Here is a 20,118-nt window from a genome sequence, read left to right as displayed (position 1 = left end):
TAAAAAAATATTTTTTACCCTGCACTTTATTTCAACTTTAACTTAAAATTTTAATTAATAAAATTTATTCTCATTCAAAAAAAAAAAAAAGGCAATTATATTTAATTAGAACTATTTAAGTAGAATCAACAAATTATATATTATAATATTAATTTAAAATATATTGTTTTATTTTTTATTTTTAATATTAAAAAATTTAAATTTTATTCATTTTACTTTTTGTTCTAATTTAATTTTGTGTCACATAGCACTTTGGTAGGTGATCCACCGAATCAAATCATTTCTATGTGTAATATATAAATTTTTTATTTTTTGATTTTGAAAGCTAAAAACAGTGCAAAAACGTAGGGAACCAGACAATCGGAGCAGTGTACCGTACTATACACAGAAAACAGTCAACCTCGATTAATAAATTAGATTAATTAAATAAATTAATTAGTGAAGAAAAAGTAGTGGAAAGAAGAAAGAAAAAAGGAAAAAAAAAAAAAATGCAAAGGCAAAAAAGCGAATCCTGAAGCACAAAGATCAAGTTGGCGGGTAAATTATATAAAACGCAAAAGAATTTAAAAAAAATTAAATAAATTAAATTCATTCCATCCAAATCCAAACTTTGAGAAAAAACCAAATTTAATGATAGCTTTGAGGCCCGACCAAGCTTTGTGGTTTCCATCATTACCACTCTTTTAACTTTTTTTTGGATTTGAATTTAATTTGATTTTGCTCTGAGATCTATGTGATTCACTGCAAGCTAAAACCTTATTTATCAGCTATACAAAGTTAGGGTTTTTCTGTTGCACTGCTTTTTTTGGTTTTTGAAAAGTTTTACGGATTTTGATGAAGAATTCTGGTTCTGAGCTTCAACCTGCTGAAGAATCCACTTCGGCTTCTACTAATCCACCTACGGTGATTTCATCATTTACTCTCTTGCTGCTGTCGATTTTGAAATTGTTTTTAACCGTTATTTATTTTTTTGCATTGATTTTGGATTTTACTTCGTCTTTTTACTTGTTGCTCTGTTTTAAGACTGTCCGATCTGCTTGGCTGCGGAAAAACGCTAGAAAATGTTCGAGAAAAGGAAAGAAAATAATTAGTTTGAAGTTTTATTTTATTTGTTTTTTGGTCTTTATAGGACTTATTTATTTATTTATTTTTGGATTTTTTCAATTAGGCCCAGTTTAGCTCAAGATGTTAGTACTTAGCTGATGCTAGAGGCGAGAAGCTTGAATAATAATAATTTATTTCCATTTACTTTTCCTAGATTTTAATGCTTGCATGCTTGGCATTAGCATTGTGTTTTCGTTGGGTTTATTATGTGGAAGAACAATAATTGAAAAAAAAAAAAAAATTGGGGAATTTGTTGTTTCGAAGTTGAAGTATAATAGTGGTTAATTCTCCAAATATCCATTCATTCTTGATGGGGAAGTTTATGGAAATGAAGCTAAATTAGTGTTTATTAGCAATTGTGATATTGAAGAACGCTTTCTTTTTCTGGTATATATGAAAGTTTTATAGATAGATATACACCGGCTTCATATACAATCTTGCCATTTTCGTGGCTAGTACAACTAATTGATGAAACTAACATTACTTTTTCGAGATTTTTTATTTGTGTTTTGATGGTTTTGTAGACATGTAATCTGAAGGAAAAAAGTGAAGGGACCTCCTTGATTCCACAGTCTAGACGGCCAAACTTGTCATCTTTGCAAATACCTGCAAGGTCTCTTGAAAATACTTTGTCCACTTTTACAAGGGTCGATATTCCTTCAGTACCAAGTCCGGCTTCTAGAGCTGGACTGCCCCCTAGACCAAATTCAGCCAAGGTCAAATCATCCATGAAAGGTCTGTTTCCGCAAAGAAGCGTTAAGGTGAAAAATTTGGCTCAGGATGCTGAGAAGACCATTCTCATTATACCAGATACACTTCCATCAGATGATTCTGTTGCGAGGCCTTCTACTTCAAGGTCTTTCTCCCTGAATAAGATTTTTTTTTCTTCATCAGCAAAAGCAACAAATTCTTTACCAGTTACACCAATGGCACGTTTGGGCCATGAGGCTATACAAGGAAGACATGTGGAGAGTGATTCTGATTTTTCTGTAAGTGTTCTTTGGTTATTTTTTTGAAAAGAGTTGTATCTTGGGAATTCATATATTTAGTTATTAGATAGTTGGTGTTGTATTTCATGGTACCATTAAAAGGGCAATTTGTTTCAGAAAACTGAAGTTAAGCAGCATATGACCCGCTCATTATCAGTTCCAGTAAATGTTAAAGCCAGAAGTTTAAGACGAATGGATTCTGGAGGCATGATCCGTGTGATTTCAGCAACTCCACGTCCTCCAATTGTTGAAGGTGCCTCACCAGATGATGTGCCAGCAGTTGAAATTGGTAAGTTTGATCATTATGTCTTAAGTGTTTTTTTCATACATCTTTATATATATCAATTTATGTTCAATGCACTTCAAAGGGGGGAAAAAAAAAATGTAATAAAAGGTTATGGGAGTTACGGTCTAAAAAGAAGTAATTGGCAAATTTTGTATTTCCAGGCTTATGCATTTGTCAATTCCTCTCCTTCCCCCAAACAGTGAGCATTATCTTTGGGTTCTAATTAAGTTGTTTATTTGCTAAGATTGGTAACTTTTGTGTACTTAAAATGCTGCTCACAGCTAGTGAAGATGATGGAGAGGATATTCCAGAGGAAGAAGCTGTTTGTAGAATTTGTTTGGTTGAGCTTGGGGAAGGTGGTGATACCCTTAAAATGGAATGCAGCTGCAAAGGAGAGCTGGCACTTGCGCACCAAGAGTGTGCAGTGAAATGGTTTAGCATTAAAGGAAACAAGACCTGCGATGTCTGCAAGCGAGATGTTCAAAATCTACCCGTAACATTGTTGAAAATACACAACCCTCAAACTGTTAGACGGCTACAAACACTCCCACAGCAGAGGGAAGCTCCTCGATACCGGTAAGTCATTTGTTCCAATAGATAACAATTTAATTAAACACCAATTCATCTCTCTCTCTCTCTCTCTCTCTCTCTCTCTCTCTCACTCTCTAAATTATCTTTTAGGATATTTATACATTCAGGTTGTAGACGTGCACACACACACACACACACATGTAAACAGGGGTTAGTATTTCCTGTTGGTTCTACCAATGTAATGCTCTGTGGGGAATTATTTTGATAGTATCAGAACCTTTCTGTTAATCTGCTTCTGTATGGACTGGCTGCTCTCAAAAAAATAACCAACTTGGGATATGTCTGTTTGTCTGTCTTTATGTGTATCTGCATGTAATACTTGCATACATTCGGGTATCACTGGGGGGTTTAAACACTTAATAAATTTCTAACACGGCAAAATATGGCATGGCTTGGTGGTTTTGCGTGTTCAGAAATTTTAAGAATGTATTCCACCTTTGGTAAAATCAAAAACTCACTCAAAGTTTAAAATCCAAACATTTTTGTTATGTTAATAGCCATGGTTTTAGGACTTTAACTTCTATTGATCTTTTATAACTATTTTGAGACTTCTTAGTGCGTTTCTTCTGTAAGCAATGAGTACAGACTGGCACTGACAAAATTCAAATTGTAAAAATGAAACTGATTCCACGTATAATCTTACAAAAGTTCCCCAAAGTTTACCTTAAATTTCACTATGAAATGTATGCTTTGCCTCTGTTTAGATTTACACTTTTTGACTATTATTTCAGAATTTCCATTGCTTTACACTTGGCAGGATCTGGCAGGATGTACCAGTTCTTGTCATGGTCAGCATGCTTGCATATTTCTGTTTTTTGGAGCAACTCCTGGTAACGATCTTTTTGCTTGTTTATGATAAAATTTTATTGTTTGCTTTATGCACTATATTACCTATAGGAGAAAGGTTATCCCCCCTTGAGTTGCAAGAGTTTCATATAATGCATTTTAATCAATTTATATTAGGTCAAACCATGACAACTATATCCATTTGCTAGGCTTTTTATAATTGGCAGTCTCTCTTTGATTGTCTTACTCAAAGCCAACAAACAAGATCTTGGAGGTTTTAATTCAATGTTTACCTTCATCGTCTGCTTTTGGAAAAATTTTAGCAGTTTGACAGTGTACATGTAGTCTCCACATACATGCTGCCATATTGTTTATGCCCTTTTACTGATAATTTATAATTTAACCAAATTATCACTGGCATTCCTGTTTTCAATTTGAACAGGTATCTGATTTGGGGCCTCGTGCACTGGCCATTTCTTTACCTTTTTCATGTGTTCTAGGTCTCCTTTCATCAATGATTGCTTCCACTATGGGTGAGTTCTATTATATTATTGTTTTCTGTTCTGTCCTGGTTAAACCCTCGTTTAATAAATTATTTGTCTTTTCTAATATGTATATTAAATGAAATTGAACTACGGTCCTATTCAATAAGTAATTTTTGATATTCTAGCTTTCTACTTGCTGATCTTATTCACTGGAAGAGAGGTCAAGCTCTCCTTTCAAATGTTTTGCATTGTGTTTCTTTAGAAAGAAGCCATTGTTATTTAATCGACTCTTTTGGGATGTTAATATACACAAAGATAGATCTAGATGATTACTGACACTTGTAAATGGAAGTACATGGACCATGTGTTTGTTAAATTAAAAAACACGACCACTACAGTAATGAGAGTTTCCATGTTAACTTTAGTGGTTAATAATCTAGGTGCCTCATGATCTTCGGTTTCAAGATCTTCTCATTTATCAAATATTACAGCTAGAAGTTAGATGAGGCATTTGATAGTAGGTTGAAATCAGGAAATTCTTGTTTCTGCTTATATCAGAACAATCAGAAAAATGTGAACCACGACATCAGGAAAGTCAGTTGCGATATCCAGCTTGAATTCTGAGAGGTGGATAGATGGAAGAGTACATTCATCTTATAGTCATGAAACTCTGCAACATTTTCATAGTAGACATTTCAATTAAGTATAAATTTTGTCATTTCAACTGCCAACTGGAGATAAGTGGGTGTAGTAGTCATTCCTTGCTTATGAGCACTTTGGGATGCCGACTATAACAAATTTTGTTGTCATCTGCTCTGGTTCAGTCATTGTACAATGTCCTAGAACATTGGTCATACTAGTGCAAAAGCAAAATAGTAAAACAAGAACAGAAAATCTTAGGAACAAGAACAGTACACTGGATCATTTTCCCTAAGAACATGTTAATTTCTGTACACCTGGAAGAATAAAAAAATGGAAAAGGAAATTTCAGCTTTATAGCAGAAATAGGGTAAATGATATTGGTATGCAATGAAATGAGTAAATAAGTTGTTAATGCACGCTACCTTTTGTTATCCCCTCCAGTGCTCTCTTCCCAGCATACACCCCTCCCAACACTGCACTCTCTGGGCCCCCCCCCCCCCCCCCCCCTTCAAAAAAACGAAAAACAGATTTATTTTTCTTCAAAGTGGTGTAGAGCATTTATTTCCTGTTTTATTGTTACTTAAGTGACCTGATGATTTGTTATGTTGGCAGTGAGCAGAAATTACATATGGGCTTATGCTTCATTCCAGTTTGCCATTGTGATCCTGTTCGCTCACATTTTTTATACAGTAGTAAGCACGACCACATCTTATTCCATGGTTTTCTACACCCTGCATGATCATAGTACTTTCTAAATATATTTGGGGATGGTGGATCTGGAGATTATCTTCTAATGTTTATAAAACTTGCAGCTTAATGTAAACCCAATTCTTTCTGTCCTCCTGTCCTCCTTCACTGGCTTTGGGATAGCAATCAGTACAAATTCTCTCCTGGTTGAATATATCAGATGGAAAACCAGCAGGCAACTGCGATCTTCCCGTCAGAATATTAATGGTGCAATGCAGCGACAACAGCTACAACTGCAGCAACACCACCACCACCACAGGCAGCACCAGCACCAGTATCAGCAAGAACAATTAGTAGAAGATATGCAGCAGCAGCAGCAGCATGGGCAAGAGCATTATCAACAACAGCAGCAGCAGCAGCATCAAGTGATTGAAGATCGAAATGTGGGACCCACATATAGTTCTGGGCAGCAAGAAATTATTCAGACCACATAGTCCATCAAGGTAAATTTTGGTTTTATTGAAAGGTAAATATAAAGTTCAATACTCTAAAAACCTTCCAATTTTTGGCTAATGGTTTTTAAGGTCTAGGCATTTTTGAGAATTGTGGTCAAACGGTATCAAACCTGGCTCGTCATTTTAGTGCAGATAAACAGTTGATATCTGAGAGTTATTGTTCCATGGAATCTTCTGCCACGATCAACTAGTTTCTTGACATGAGCGGAATTGAAGAGATTGTTCAGATAAAGAGAAAAGCTGACTAAATAGCAATTCAATTTATTAGTCTTTGTCTTTGATTGATGTACATGTAGAAATGTTTCCGTACAAAGTGATCTTTGTATTCTAGATCATTGAAATAGCCAACTAGTTTACCACCAAAGAACTTAAAAAAAAAAAAAAAAAAAAAAAAAGACAATTAACAGGAAATTTTGAAAATAACGTTATGGTTAAGAGTTTTTTTATTGTATACGTTTGCTTTTCTGAAGATGATTTATTTAGTCAAGTTAAAACCAATAATTTAACTTTCCTTTAAGTAAAATAATATGCATAAATCCGAGAATAATTAGCATCTTGCTCTTTACCCAGTAGACATGATAAGATTTAAGACCCCAAAACAAGTAACTTGGCTTTTGAATGCAGTTAAATTAATTTCAACCTGACAAAAAGAAAAAGAAGTGAAAAAAGGAGAAAGGTTTAGAATATTTAACAAGATTATAAAATGAAGCCAGAACGTATCAACTAGAAGCAGACGCATTAAACCATCACAAAAGACAGAAGTTGAAGGAATGCTAACTGATTCACATTTATAATGAATATAATCCAGCCACAGAGACATATCTATAACAAAATTCATCAGGTCCCTCTGCCTAGGAATAAGTTCAATAGGACATGTTCTTTTTGCATACTCCAAAAGATCCAGAAAATTACAGGCAAGCTCTAGGTGTTCTAAGCTTATCTAGTTTGAAATCAATCAAAAATTTAGGGGTTCCTAAAGAGTCCCACATGTGTGATGAAGATAAGCTACACTCATTTTGAACTTCAAACCCCAAGGAAGTTGCAATAATATTGGAAACCAGGAAAAGAAAAGATACAAAGATGATGGTGATGCAATTACAGAGGTTGGCAGCCAAAAGAGGAGGAGCAAACAAGTTATATGAGCAATCAAGTTTTTAACTCTGGCCTCCAATTTTACATCCAAGGTCACCTGCTAACTGGGTCTTCAGTAGTTCCCCGAGAAATGCACATACGAGTCAATAGTAATTTTAAGCTCTTCCAGTTTATCGGAGCACACTTCTAGCACTTCTAGTATTTGGTTTAGTCAGTGCCTCGAGAAGCCTGTACATCCAGCGATCTAACATTCCTGTTTTGCAGAGATAGTAATCAAACACACAAAAACAAAATAAGAACAATAACAGGGAAAAATCTTAATCCTCCTCTGCAATGATAATGGTGAGTAGAAGCATGCAGGTTCTAGCCTAGTTCTGTAATTTCACAAAATTCCAAATTATACATTCAAGTTCTTTAATTAGTTGGAAACTTGGAGAGCTTTCCTGAAATTCCCATTTATTCTCATAGTAGAATATTTTGAACAGCCATTTTGGACTGAAATTTTTTTTCAGATACTTCACCTTTTCTTGCAGAAAATGTTATTCTTGTTCCCAATTGAAATTCCCCTACCTATGGTTATGCTGATTCTGCCTAAATTAAAAATTGTAAAGAATGAGGTACACAAACCTGTCAAAGCAAAGGTGCCACCTAAAACTGCACAGAGCCTGGTGATGAAATGGAGAAAACTGCGGCGTTCTTCTTTGATGGTCACAGTAATTGGTGATAGGTCATACAAGAAGTACACAGCTTCACATAAAATAAACAGGGCTCATAATTGGAACAGAGAACCCAACTAAAGTAACAAAGTTAAATTAGGTTTATGATAAACCAACCTGGCCATGACCTATCAAAATCTTTCAATGGGGAGTAATATTCTGTGACAGAGAATTGATTAGTTGGCAAAACTTCTTTAGAGATATACCTGTATTCAGTTGGAACAATCTGCATTGCCACAAAAAGAAACACTTACACATCATCAAGGAAACTAAATCATTCATGAAAATCTCTAACAGAACAGCAATCGGAAGAATCAGATAAAAATAAATTTCGGAGAAGAACAAATCTAGGTAGGAATTGATGCCTGGTGGGAGTTATGACCATGTTTTCAGCATGTTTCAATTAAAATATGAAATAAACGAGTATCTGTCTTTCATTTCCCTCAACTCTCAACTCAACGAGCTGAGTTGCTTTAAAGGAGCATTAGTTTTAAGGACATCTTAAGATTCCAACAGAACATTCCAATATCAAGACCTAAACCATAGAATTAAAATTAACCCACAAAAAGCCCATGCATTCAAACCTTTATGTAATATTTGAATATTCCACTTGTGCCACGCAGCATCCGTTCAGTCCCATCAAGTGGGTTGTGAATTCCAGGATATTTGGGGCCGAATGACAAATCATGAATAATGTGACTAACATTCACATGCTTGGCTCCATCAAAAATCTGCAGAGAAACACAAAAGAACAAAAATAAGTATGATATATAGCAAAGATAGAAGAATAACATGAAATTTCTCTAATAAATGCAGTTACAGGCTACATGAAAATACCCAGTCAACATAAACTCAGAGAAGCCACTTCTAACCATGAGAAGTAAGAGAGAAATCAATTTGGCCATGACAAAGTTCAGAAAATGAACTTAGGTTATGAGAATTTGTGTTTGGCAGGAAAGAAAACAAAAGATAAGCAAGTAAAATGCCGAGAAAACAAGCAAGAAACTGAAAGAAAAAAAGAGAAACTATAAAGAAGAATGAGAGGATTTTCAGAGAGAAAAAGACAAAAAAATGATTATTACTTACTTACCAAGCTGTTAGAGAGCTAGTTAAATAGCTCATTACAATATAACCAACTAACCAACTAGAAGAGCAGCTACCAATCTTTTTGATACAAGTGGAGAGATTAAAAACAGATTTAAAACAACTAACTAACTATTTAAAGAAAAGCACGTGCATCTTTACAAGAAGCACATGGCTATTTTAAACAAACTCTAACAGGCCAAAAAAAAAAAAAAAAAAAAGATCCATACACAACTGCATATCGCTTTCATTTTCCTAGTGTCAATTACTTCTGTCCTTTTCTTTTAACTAGGCGAGGGCCAAAGGGGTGATACAATTTTTTATTCATCAGCATCAATAGTTGAAGCTTCAAAGCATTCTGATAAAAAATTCTAAACCCAAAAATATTTATATTCAAAAACTGTATAATTCCATAAAGCAATCAAGGTATTCATTCAGTAATTGAAATTCAAAATCCCCAAAACCATATTTTGTCTAACATCTCGCCTGCAGATTGTACATTTGGGGTGCAATTTCTTATCCGAGGTCAGACACTCCAACTAGTATGTTCCTAGATATATCACGAAATTGCATTACAACAAAAAGGAGGAAGAAGGCAGAATGCGATGAAAAAGAGAAGAGAACAAAAACCTAAGGCAAACTAACCATTTGAGCAACAAAAATGTTTAATCCATGAACTGAAATATGGAAGTTTCCAGCAACTCTTTGGACATCTAAAACACCATAAACCTGCGAGTTAAACAAAAATCCAAGTTCCTCAAACATTAATTTAAAATATCACAAACTAGCTCATTAAAAGATTGAACTCCATAATGTAATACCCGGCATCCTTCCCCACTTGCCAGTGCTTGCTTCACCCTCTTGATCAAATTTTCAGCAGATTCATCTAAGCCTTGTAAATGATTTTCATGGCCTGATTTCTCATCATGATCTTTATCATGTTCTTTACCATGATCTGTCAAGGTTCTCTATTAGATATTTGACATTCTAAAAAATAAAGTAGGATTTTCTAAAATTCATTAGCTGATGACAATACTGATAAAAATTTGTTATCATTATGGGAAGAATAAAAGGGAATAGCAAAAGTAAATTTCAATCAGCACACTAATCATCAGTCATCACTGCCACAGATTTGAACGAAGAACACCTTAATTAATCTAGAATTGTAGTTAAGTGGAACATATAAACATATTCTCAATGAAAATGACTAGACAACCAATGTGTAATCCTGGCGACCAAGAGAGAGAGATAGAAACCCCAAAGTGTAACCCACTTGAGTGCTAAAATGGCTTTTATCAGGTTTAATGCTTGAAATTAGCCAACCAAAATTTGGTTCAGTCAAATATGTATTATCATAACCTACTCCCTGCATATTTTCTTTCATGGGCTTCTCTATCCTGTATTTGTATATTGCAAAAAATTGTTCAGATTGTCCTGCCTCCCAGGCAAAATTGATAATTGCATGAAATTCATATTCAAGAAACATAGCACTAGTCTATGACGCAACAATCTTTCACAGAATGAGCAAAAAGGCGTATCTCTGATTGAGTATAAAGAGAGAGGGGGACAAAAAAGGCATAAATAAACTATAACTACATTTACACCATATATATATATATTTACACATTATATATAAAGAAACAAGATTTATTTCGGCTAAATGGGACAACCCAAGTAAAATTCAAGCAACAAGGACACCATTGATCAAGAGCAAAAATTAAAATGAATAACATTACTAAATTACAATTATAAGAAAATATATATATATATATATAAATATATATATCTATACACACATAAAATATATTTAAAAGGCCTGATAAGCTTCTCTTGAAACAAAACAAAAAGATCAACTTGAATGTTACCATGATCGTGAGTTGCATGTTCTTTTTCCACAAGATCAGATAAATATTCAGTGCCAATTATATGACCATAACTGTTCAGGCGAAGCTGCAAAAACCATAAATTGTTAACATGATAAAAGCAGGATGGGAAACCGAGGAAGAGAGGCACGAAATATAAAATCACTCAGTAGTATTCACAAGACTTTGTGAAGTACTTTAGCAAAAGATGGAACAGTCATACTTGATACAATATACAATATACTGACAGATAGTTGTATATGTTAGGGGTCAATAACTTGATTTTAGCAGGGATTGCTGAATCATTTATAGGGTTTTTACGAAGAAATCCATAAATGACATTCTTCTTGACCTTCAATACATTGCTAAACATATATACTCTTGCTCATAAGAAAATACTTTACTCCATCAAGATATGATGCAAGTTAACATGCATTATTAACAAGGGTAAAATTATAAAGAAAGCTAACTCTTTCATGATTTTTTGGAAAACATTGAGAAAGAAATCAGCAAACAAATAGAAGACATTTAATTATTGATAACTTTTACATTATCTAAGAAACTTGGGGAAGATAAAGTGAAAAATGCCACCATAAAATATCTTTAATTAAACAAAAAAAATCCATCTCTCCCTTTCAATCTGCAAAAGACAGCTTACCAAGTGTACACAACAAGTTGATCTTCTATTTATATGCTAACTAGAAAGAAGGAAAAAATAAAAAATGAGAATTAAAAACTATTTTACCTTCCATATATTGGTATCAAGATCTACTTCATGCTTGCCTGACATATCAATTGCATCTACACTTAAGACTGCAACATAAATAGAGAAACAAGCATTCAGGATCTACGTTATCATAGTAAGATTTAGAATGTGGTGTTGCTACAGAAAAGAGGAAGAAATATGCTAACCATCACATGGTAACGAAGGAAATGTCATATTTATGTGAATTGGAAGAGTCTCTCCACGTTTCAAGTCTACAGACATCTGCTATACATTGCTCAGCATCATATAACTCATATTCTCGTAAAACCTTAACAATTTACAACTATGACTCTGGGGCATCATAGGTGAAAAAGATTAAATAATAGGGGGACTACAATTGTGGACATTTTTCAGAAGGTCAAATAATCTTTACAATTCACAACTCTGACTTTGTTTATCGACTGAAAAAGAGAAAAGGGAGATATGCAGTAGATCTACATGTAAAGCTAACCTGATGGACGGTGTATGTGGTAAGATAGTATCCCAGCTCATGCAGGAACAATGTGGCCATTATGACCAGACCAATAACAGACACTGCAAAATTGAAAAGAACAAGATATTTTATTAAAAGTAAAAAAAGAAAAAGGAAGAAGCTCATGTCAACTATATCGACAACTTAATACACAAGAGAATGAAGATTAAAATTGATCGTACCTGGCAGTACTTTCAAAATTTACAAAGGAATCACTCTATTTCCTCTTTTTGACAACACAACCAAATTTATTTCTTCTTCTCTTTTCCCTTTTTTTTTTTTTTTTTTTTTTGTAATTTTAATTATAATTATTTGATATACATTATATATATTTCCTCATATATAATAAAAATAATATCATTTTCTTTTTCTTTTTCTGTAAGCTCATTGAAGAAGTTCTATTTGCTCACTTAATTTTTCTATAACTTTTTTTGTTTGTCCATCACCATCAAACACAATCAGGATTCAGGAATATACTATACTCCAATTACAAATACAAGATAAATGGACAGCCAAGAGACATGCACGTGATATGGCAGTGAAAGCGAGGTTTTTCAAGAACATAAATAATAAAGAAAGTCAATTTGCTTTTAATTGAAGGCAATAATGTTGCACAATGAACTTTATTATTGCTATTCACTCATTTTCCCCCTAATTCGTTATTTTCACTTTTCCCTATTCTTAATTCCCACCAATGGTATCTCTCCTTATAGAATTTCCTGATTAATTGCACAATTAAATGTCTCATCTTTTTATATTATTCAAAGAAGTTTCCTCTTACACAAAGTATTTACACAGTTCACATAAAGGCACAAAAACGTAAAATTGCACACATATACACAAAGTCCATATATTACGCAAAGAATTGAATTTACCAAAAAAATAATAATAATAATAAATAAAATTGTGATATGTCAAAAAAAAAAAAAAAAAAAAAAACAAAGAGCACAATTACCGAATGCTCCAGATTGTGTTTTCTGCAGCAAGTGCTCTTCGGCACGAGGAAACGCATCAAATTTCTTTAAAGCCTGTTTCACACCCATCTCTACCCAAATAACCTGTCACTTTCACATAATCACGGAACAAAAACGATAAATCAGGCTTCTTTTTTTTTTTTTTTCCTTAAATTTTTCCAAAAACAAAAAATAAAACAATCACGAAGAATGATAAGGATTTAAAACAAATTCTATAATATTTTAACAAGTTTCTATGAATTCCGATCGAAATCAGATGGAGAAAAGTAGAACATATTTGAATGGAAGATTTTCAAAAGGTTAAGCCGCGGTCGAAGATTGGAAAAAAATTCGCGGAGATAGAACGAAATTGAAAATTGAAACAATCAGCGAAGGAAAAATTAGCAAGAAAATGGCAAACAAAATGAGAGAAAAATGATGAAGAGGAACAGAGACCCCAAAAAAAAAAAAAAAAAAAGAGAGTACCGAAAAAGGGAGAGAAGGAAGAAGGAGAATCTGAATGAATCGCCCTCCGACAAATTCCGTGTTTCGAACCCCCTCCAAAGTCGAAATTGCAGGCTCCTTTTTTGCCTTTTTAAATATATATATATATATATTGGACTCCGTTTCTTCGTTTCCACGTGGACGACTTAATCAGGAAACTAACAAAGAAAAAAAAAAAAAATCTGATAAATAACATTTTAACGGAAGTAATCAAGTTTCATTTCCCAAAATATAACAAATACAAATTTTTTTTTTTTATGAAATAAAAAGAGCAAATACAAAATAAAAATTGTTAAAAATTTTATATTAATTTAATCCCTTCCCCCCCCCCCCCCCAAAAAAAAAAAAAAAAAAGGGGATAACAGTTTAAAATATTATTTGTCTAACTACTAATTTTTTTTAAATAAAACAAAAAAATACTTTTTTTTTAATATTACTTTTACTTTTAAATGATTATCCTGCATTTTCCATAATGAATTAAAGTTCTATCTTAAATTTATTGTCTATCGTAATTATCTCGTTAAAATTTCCAAAAGGAAATATATGATACATTTTAGTAATATTATTTTTAGGCACTAAATATTATCTGCAAAAATAAAATATTTTACCTTTTTTTTTTTAGGTATTTAACATTAATACTCTCAATTATTATATTTTTAACATTTTGATCTTAAAACTTTAATTTTTTTTTCTTTTCAAATTTGAAGATCAAAGTGTATAAAAAAAAAGGAACAAAATACAAAAATTTAATAATTAAGGAGCATAGATGCTACTAAAAACTCTCGAATATTATGCATTTGTTTTTCTAAAAACAAAGAACATTTTATAAAGTTTATAATTAGATTTTTAAGGAAATGTATTTGTTTTATTTTTCTGTTTTGGACATAGAGGAAATCTATACCGCTACGAGTAATACAATACGAGGAAATCTGTAACGCTATCAATAATTACTATACAACGAAAGTAGGTGTTGAAGTCTGTCTCTGTGCTCTCTCTCACTTTCTCACAATTTGGATGGGAAAGCCTTTACCGTACTCGTGTGCGCGTTGACTGTTTTACAGCGCGCTTCGAAGCTCAACACAAAAAGGAAAAGACTGAAAATGGCGTTGAAGCTCTTCGCAACGTCGTCGTTTGTAGGAATTGCTGTTTTTGTTACTCTCATCGCCTTCCTCTTCACCTTTTATATTAAACCCCAACCTCAACAGGTTAGAGACTCACTGTATTTTTATTTTTATTTTTAAATCATTATTAATATCTATGTGCAATATTGTAGTAAGCTTGGCTTGATGTGGGTTTTAGTTTTCTGGGATCCCAAGCAAATGGGAAATGTCTAACTCTTTTTCTTTTTTTTTTTCTTCTCTCTCTCTCTCTCTCTCTGAGAGTGGGGCTAGGTTTTCTTTTTTCATTTATTTATTTATTTTTAAATAATGATTTTGATCTTGAATTTGGTGATATTGGGAACTAAAACAGAATTTGCTATTTCAACTTTGAAAGAAATTTTTGGTACAAGAAAAGAATGTTGTTTTTGTGAACAGTCAATGGTGATTCATAAGCTGAATTGACTCTCTGGAGAAATTATTTTATGGAAATTAATTTAAATCAAAATGAAAATAGCAATCAAATATTGAATATGTCTTGGCTGTGTTATGACTATTATAGAATTATAATTTAAAATTGCAATTGCTTGCATTTCATAGAGATTGTTCAGTGCTGAAGAACTGGCTTTGTACAATGGAACTGATGAAGGCCTACCAATCCTCTTAGGAATTCTTGGGTATTCTGTTTTTTTTTTTTTTTATCCCTTTGTCTATGTTCGTGGGTTTACATATATATATATATATATATATATAAAATTGCTATGTAGATATACATGCTCTAATTGATTTATTCCTCTTTCCCACTGCCTTAATAGGTGTATATCACTGAATCTAAAGTACAAATACTCTGTATTTCTGAAACAGATCTGTCTTTGATGTAACAAAAGGAAAATCTCATTATGGCATGGGAGGGGGTTACAACCATTTTTCTGGAAGGTTTGCTCTTTTTGATTCCCTAGTTATATTTGTTACTACAGTATAATTAATGATTCCCAGATTTTCTATAAACAATATGTTTAGCCGACACTTGAACCTTACTCCTTTTATCTACGAAAAGTTTAATTATGAACTTTATGACTAATTCTCTTTTTGAAACATTTATTCATATATTGGTCACTATGGCTTTTGTGAAAAAAATGAAAATAATTTCTTAAATAACATAGTATTATCTTTTACGTTATGTACGATTTCACATTTTACCATTGTGTGCTTCCTTGTTTTACTTCATTGTTGGTTTAGTTTCCTTTCCTATACTAACTGCTGTTTTGCCTTCTTATGCCAATGTAATTCAGAGATGCTTCCCGTGCGTTTGTTTCAGGAAACTTTACAGGTAAAAGTGGTCCATTGTTATTTCTTTCTTGTTAAACCATATTGACACTAGGCTTAAAGTTTAAAATTTACTGAGTAATCTTTGCATTGAAATTTCTAAGTCTTAGTTTCCACTTTTCTTATTTTCTGTAGATGTAATTTGTCTAAAGTTACCAGATAATAATTTTACCGAAATTGCAAAGCTGGAGCTGCCTCAAGCTTCTTGGTAAAATATACTTGAGATCGTTAAAGCCATGCAATAATTTTTGTTGTCTGGAAGCATTTGTAGGATGATATGTCCAATAAAACATGGCCTTGAGTTTTCTTGGTCTATGCATTTTCTTTGCTTTTTTAAATTTTAGGCTTACAAATAGGATAAATCTATCAATTGAAGTTGTGTAGGAAACATGGTGAGAAGTCTCTTCGATGGTCTAATCTACTGTCCATGGTGAAGGGGGAATTTCATTTACAGAATTTTGACCTTTAGGTACAATGCTAAGAGACTTTGTTGGTTAGGATGTTGGCAACTTCTTAGATGCTAACTTAACAAGTGTCATTTATGCCCAAGGGAAAGGTGAATAAATTTCTTTCAACTTACCTGTCAATTAATTTGCTTGTCTTACTTTATAACCACAATCCACTGCTTTACTTGTGCCTCTCTTTGCAATTAGAATTTAGAATGAGGACACTATATTAGTGATTAATCTGAGAAAAATTCTTGCAGCCCAAAAAAGATTTTCATCTTCAAACTTTTACATCTGTCGTGATTGTTTGGTTCACTCTTAACACAGGAGATGGCCTCACTGACTCATTGCAGGGATTATCCAGCACCGAGGTAATGATTTTTGGCTTTTTGTCACAAGCTCTAATAAAATATCTTTTTCATTCATTAACTTGTTGACAATGGTGAAATGGAAAACAGTTTTACTTTTTGTGTTCATTTGCAATAATTGATGGGCAATGGTGCTGAACTGTACTTGCTGTCTGCTTTCAGGTTAAGAGTGTTGTTGAATGGAGAGATTTCTACTTTCGGACCTACACGTGAGCTTCACTGAGCTATCCTTTTGTTTTCCCTCCTTCTGTTGGATGCATAATTAGTGGAATTTTGAAAGCTTTAATCAGTTTGGAATTCTGTGATTGTATTTACAAGAAGCTCCTGCTGATAGCCAACTGCACTTTTGTCTGGAAGGATGTAGCCAGTGGTGTTCTTTAATTTTTTTCAATCGTATAAGAGCATTTTTAATCCTCTTTTATATGATATTTTTACACTCGTAGAGTTAAGTTTACCATGCAGTTATTACTTTTGTTGAATGTTTACAATCCTTAGTAACTACTGTCTCGTCTCCTAATTGTCAGATTTGTTGGTAAACTTTTGGGTCGCTACTATGATAGCGATGGAAATCCCACAAAATACTTGAAAGGAGCTGAAGCAAAGGCAAGAAGAGGTTCACAGCTTTTGGAGAAACAGAAGAGTGAAGAAGCTAAGCAACCTAGTTGCAATTCAAGATGGAGCCAGGATGATGGTGGAGAGGTATTTCTATATGTAAATTTTGTGCTGTTATATCATATGTTCAATTTCCACCTGTTCGCAATGTTTGGTTAGTAATGGATTTGTATCCATCTTGTCACATGAAATGGAGACAAGATTTGAAAATTTTCCACATAGCGTAGGATGATAATGGCTATCTGCACACTTTAACGTGGCCAGCTTCTCAGATTTGGATTGTTTTGGTTAGGTCTGGTGTGATGATGGCTTCCCGAGGTTAGTTCAGAGGCCTCTAGAAATTGCATTGACTGGAAAGATGAGCAAGAGATGTGCCTGTTTTAGACAAGATCAACTTGACCAGCCAGGGTTGGAAGTCTACGAAGGATGTGATTACCTTGCCAAGACTTGCCGAGTATAGAAAAGATCTTGTTAAATTCTCGACACATTCATTCACATTGGGGGAAAAAAATAAAGAAAAAAGATTTCGGATGAAGATGAAGATAGAAACATGATGCAATATGTCTAGTTTAAAAACTGCCCTCTATTCTGCATTGGATGATTTTTGTAATTACCCATTTGTATTTATCTTCTATAATTTTAACATATATGATATTTTAGCGGGATAATTTGTTTAACCTTGGTTTATGGCAATATGATTGGTTACAATTATTTAGGGCGCCAATTCGTTTACCAAGTTTTAGGATACCAACCGATTTGATGTTGTTTTACTGGCTTGCTTGGGTTTATTTATCAATTAATGTATTTAATTAATGTATTTAGTTTATGTTAATTTTTCAATCGTTTACTTAGTTCTATATCAGTTGGTATATAAAGTGTTAGGTAAAAGAGTTGGTATAATAGTAGTAGTAAGAACCATTTCCAATCCTATATAAAAGTGCTCCATGCTTAGCAGCATTTGGAATCTTTTCCATACTAATAAAGATTTATTTGCTTACAAATTTAAATAGTATTTTAAGAATTTTTTTTTTTTAAATATTCAACCAAATCTGGTAAATTGGTTTTATTATATTGTGTTGCTGACCCGTAAAATCAGTCAATGACTTGTGTTTACCGGGGGGGGGGGGGGGGGGGGCGCAAAAAGGGGTTCAACTACAAGTCAAGAAATTGGATAATTAGAAAAAAATAATAATAATAATAAAAAAACCCCGTTTAAAGTTACAGTTATGGAAATGATTCTTTTGCATTGGATTAGATATAATTAGACGTGGTTTTCATACAAAAGACCTAGTCAGACCATCTGCAGCAGCTGCAAGCCCTTAAAAAGTCAGCATCACCGGCTCTTGGAGAAATGAAGGATCTTGACCCTTATTATATTTTCTAGGAAAGATCATGCATATAATTAAATACAAAGGCTTCTATGCCAATTTTAAGTTTCAATGAGCACAACCATAGAGTGAAGAAATGAATACTAGCTAGTTCCAGGAAGTGGATGGAGATCTCTTGAAACTATGATTAATTCATACTTGAATTCTCCTCTCTAATTATGTAAAAAGCATCTTCTAGTATCATGTTCTCCTAACTAAACAATTATTGCTCTCTTTTATGCTTTTTGTTGTTTCCTTAATTATTACTATTATTATTATTGTTATTGTATTATAGAACAGACAAGTTCTGGTCAATGATAAAAGGGGTTGATATATGGAAGTGAGCTTCCAGCTCTATTGACATCAAACGGCTTTACTTAAACCAGTGATTGACGGAGGATGAGAAGTATAGCTAATGCTTAGCAATTTTGAATAACTCTAATTGCAAAAGCACACGAATTATTACATTAAAAAGGTGTTAAGTTACCACTAATATCAAAAGCTTATCACCGATCTCAGAAGCTTAATAATCAATTTGTTTTCAGTTCCATTCCCAAGTAGGGTATAGCCCTTTGTCAACTTTGCCACCATGACTAAAAAAATGTGTTCCATCGTCTCTATAAATGGTTAGTGCCATATAAAATTTTGTATTTCTTGATCAGCTGTACTTGAGGAAATTTGCAGTTAACTTTCCATTGTAAATACGAAAATTACGGCATGCAGAAAGTAAAAGAACAGGGACGACTTCATTGCAAGTTGAGCTAAGTCAAGATGTTCTGAAAAGCACTACAAGTCACATTCTCACGCTTACTTGTGGAAGCATTTGGAGTTGAAATATTTTAGCAACTTAACAAAAACCAAGTTGATGATATCCTTGAAAGGATGAAAACACCTCAGCAAATGTTTTTTTTATTTTTTTATTTTTTTATTTTTATTTTTATTTATTTTTATTTTTTTTAATAATTAATATTGTTTTCTTCATCTTCATAGATTTCAAAGCAATCGACTATAATGCTGAAATATTTTAAAATCATTATACAATGCTTTCTGTTGTAGTAGTTCAGAAAAAGATATGATTTATAAGATGACGGTATTCTTCCTTGCTTATCTTGAATCGAAAAGTGAAATAGACTGAAAAGGATGATGGAGATGTTAAAGTACATCCTCTTTGCATATTTTGATGATATAGCCTTCAAAGCTCTAGTTCATGCCCAAGCTTAATCTGGTTTGAGACTAATATATAGAGAATTTCATTGATTAATATCAATATTGATTTGCATGAAATTGTATAGAATTTACTTCAATGTCTTTTTCTTTTGTCAGGTTTCATCAAAGTTGATTGTGGGAAAGCAGAGAAAGCTAGCTACAC

The 20,118-nt window shown here is 33.0% G+C and overlaps 3 protein-coding genes across 11 annotated transcripts; 2 read left to right on the top strand and 1 right to left on the bottom strand.

Moving 5' to 3' along the window:
• The first annotated feature begins 420 nt into the window (after positions 1-420).
• Positions 421-6,554, top strand: LOC107416842 (uncharacterized). Of its 7 annotated transcripts, none has more exons than XM_048471450.2 (9): positions 421-537; positions 1,629-2,093; positions 2,211-2,382; positions 2,661-2,955; positions 3,728-3,800; positions 4,199-4,289; positions 5,496-5,575; positions 5,696-6,073; positions 6,218-6,554. In XM_048471450.2, exons 2-8 carry the CDS (start codon positions 1,833-1,835, stop codon positions 6,062-6,064), a joined length of 1,341 nt encoding a protein of 446 aa, XP_048327407.2. In that variant the 5' UTR covers positions 421-537; positions 1,629-1,832; the 3' UTR covers positions 6,065-6,073; positions 6,218-6,554. The 7 variants fall into 7 exon arrangements, with proteins under 7 accessions (XP_048327407.2, XP_048327406.2, XP_015880879.2 ...); XM_048471449.2 differs by having other exon boundaries at positions 439-903; positions 6,161-6,554; XM_016025393.4 differs by having other exon boundaries at positions 439-903; positions 6,155-6,554.
• Positions 6,555-6,847: 293 nt separating this feature from the next.
• Positions 6,848-13,672, bottom strand: LOC107416787 (uncharacterized). Of its 3 annotated transcripts, none has more exons than XM_048471452.2 (12): positions 13,516-13,672; positions 13,032-13,140; positions 12,056-12,138; positions 11,751-11,829; positions 11,584-11,651; positions 10,842-10,926; positions 9,798-9,931; positions 9,622-9,705; positions 8,478-8,624; positions 8,011-8,119; positions 7,805-7,924; positions 6,848-7,430 (listed from the first exon to the last, which is right to left on the bottom strand). In XM_048471452.2, the coding sequence occupies exons 2-12, from the start codon at positions 13,117-13,119 to the stop codon at positions 7,348-7,350; spliced, it is 1,080 nt and encodes a 359-aa protein (XP_048327409.2). In that variant the 5' UTR covers positions 13,120-13,140; positions 13,516-13,672; the 3' UTR covers positions 6,848-7,347. The 3 variants fall into 3 exon arrangements, with proteins under 3 accessions (XP_048327409.2, XP_048327408.2, XP_048327410.2); XM_048471451.2 differs by having other exon boundaries at positions 13,032-13,134; XM_048471453.2 differs by having other exon boundaries at positions 11,751-11,826; positions 13,032-13,134.
• Positions 13,673-14,434: 762 nt separating this feature from the next.
• On the top strand, positions 14,435-18,106 carry LOC107416812 (membrane-associated progesterone-binding protein 4). The gene is made up of 8 exons (XM_048472846.2): positions 14,435-14,738; positions 15,231-15,307; positions 15,495-15,566; positions 15,923-15,960; positions 16,730-16,773; positions 16,933-16,979; positions 17,295-17,469; positions 17,675-18,106. Exons 1-8 carry the CDS (start codon positions 14,634-14,636, stop codon positions 17,840-17,842), a joined length of 726 nt encoding a protein of 241 aa, XP_048328803.2. The 5' UTR covers positions 14,435-14,633; the 3' UTR covers positions 17,843-18,106.
• The last annotated feature ends 2,012 nt before the right edge of the window (positions 18,107-20,118 follow it).

The sequence above is a fragment of the Ziziphus jujuba genome, chromosome 4 (genome assembly GCF_031755915.1).
Source record: "Ziziphus jujuba cultivar Dongzao chromosome 4, ASM3175591v1".
NCBI classification, from domain to species: domain Eukaryota; kingdom Viridiplantae; phylum Streptophyta; class Magnoliopsida; order Rosales; family Rhamnaceae; genus Ziziphus; species Ziziphus jujuba.
This window is presented reverse-complemented; position numbering and strand designations above follow the sequence as displayed.